This window comes from Fibroporia radiculosa (assembly GCF_000313525.1).
Source record: "Fibroporia radiculosa TFFH 294 genomic supercontigs, scaffold78480, whole genome shotgun sequence".
NCBI lineage: Eukaryota > Fungi > Basidiomycota > Agaricomycetes > Polyporales > Fibroporiaceae > Fibroporia > Fibroporia radiculosa.
In genome coordinates this window covers 1,044-2,321 of record NW_012133142.1, presented here as the reverse complement: position 1 = coordinate 2,321, position 1,278 = coordinate 1,044, and the positions used below count along the sequence as shown (strand labels likewise).

General features: G+C 41.9%; 1 protein-coding gene across 1 annotated transcript; it reads left to right on the top strand.

Moving 5' to 3' along the window:
• Positions 1–222: 222 nt before the first annotated feature.
• On the top strand, positions 223–999 carry FIBRA_09572 (uncharacterized protein; the record flags this gene model as incomplete). Its single annotated transcript, XM_012321858.1, has 1 exon — positions 223–999. One exon carries the CDS (start codon positions 223–225, stop codon positions 997–999), a length of 777 nt encoding a protein of 258 aa, XP_012177248.1.
• Positions 1,000–1,278: the final 279 nt, after the last annotated feature.

The following is a 1,278-nucleotide window of genomic DNA, read 5'->3' as shown; positions in this document are numbered from 1 at the left end:
GGATTCTTCCAATGAGGAAGAGATAGCTGAAGAGTATATTCAGGCTATATCTTCTGAAAAGGATTTTTGAAGTCTTTGATCGCCATGACATCGAGTCGAAGCAATGGCACTAAGGAATATTTATATCAGGCGAGATTAGCTCATAAATCTATTTATTTGCCTTGTATATTGAAAACCTATGCCAAAACTGTCACCACCAAAGCATTGCTCAACACAGGAGCAATGGAGAATTATATCGACATCCAGTTCGCTCGAGATCACAATCTCCAGCACCAGAGTATCACACCCAGACCAGTGTTTAATGTCGATGGATCACCAAATAAAGCCGCAGCCATTAAACACAAAGTCTTCTTCACTATATCCTTTTCAGGACAACCAATGAAGATAGAAGTGTATGCCACAGTCCTTGATAGAAATCCAATCATTCTAGGTCTCTCCTGGTTCAAACGTTTCAACCCAGTAATTGATTGGGTCACTGGAAAGATGCCCTTTTGCTGGGATCAACTTCTACGAGCAATCAAAACCCTTGCTAGCAACATCCCAGATTACCTAAATGCCTTCCTCTCTGTATTCAACAAAAGTACAGCAGAACAATTACCGGAACGGAAACCCTGGGACTATGCAATCAATTTGGAAGCCAACTTCAAACCTCAGCAAGGAAAGGTTTACCTGTTATCACCAGCAAAGCTCAAGGAGTTAGACACCTTTATTGAGGAAAACTTGCGGAAAGGATATATTCATCCATCAAAGTCTCCTATGGCATCCCCATTTTTCTTTGTCAATAAGAAATCAGGAGATCTAAGACCATGCCAGGACTACAGGAAACTCAATGATGCCACTATCAAGAATGCCTACCCAATCCCAAGAGTAGAAGATCTATTGGATCGTGTTGCCTCTGCCAAGCCAACTATGTTTACCAAGCTTGATTTGCACACAGGATACAACAATGTACGGATCAAAGAAGGTGATGAATGGAAAGGAGCTTTTATTACTCCATGAGGGTTATTTGAGCCCACTGTCATGTTCTTTGGAATGACAAATTCTCCAGCAACTTTCCAAGCTATGATGGATGGCATCTTTGCGGATCTGTTACTAGAGGGATGGCTAGTGATCTATATCAACGATATACTCATCTATTCCACAAACCATGCGGAACATCAACAACGTACTCAACAGGTCCTCCAGCATCTGTTAAGGGACCTGACGACTGAGGATCAGGAGTTCCGCTTAAGACTACTATTGACAAAAGGTACTGCTACACATAAGGCTGATGCGCTA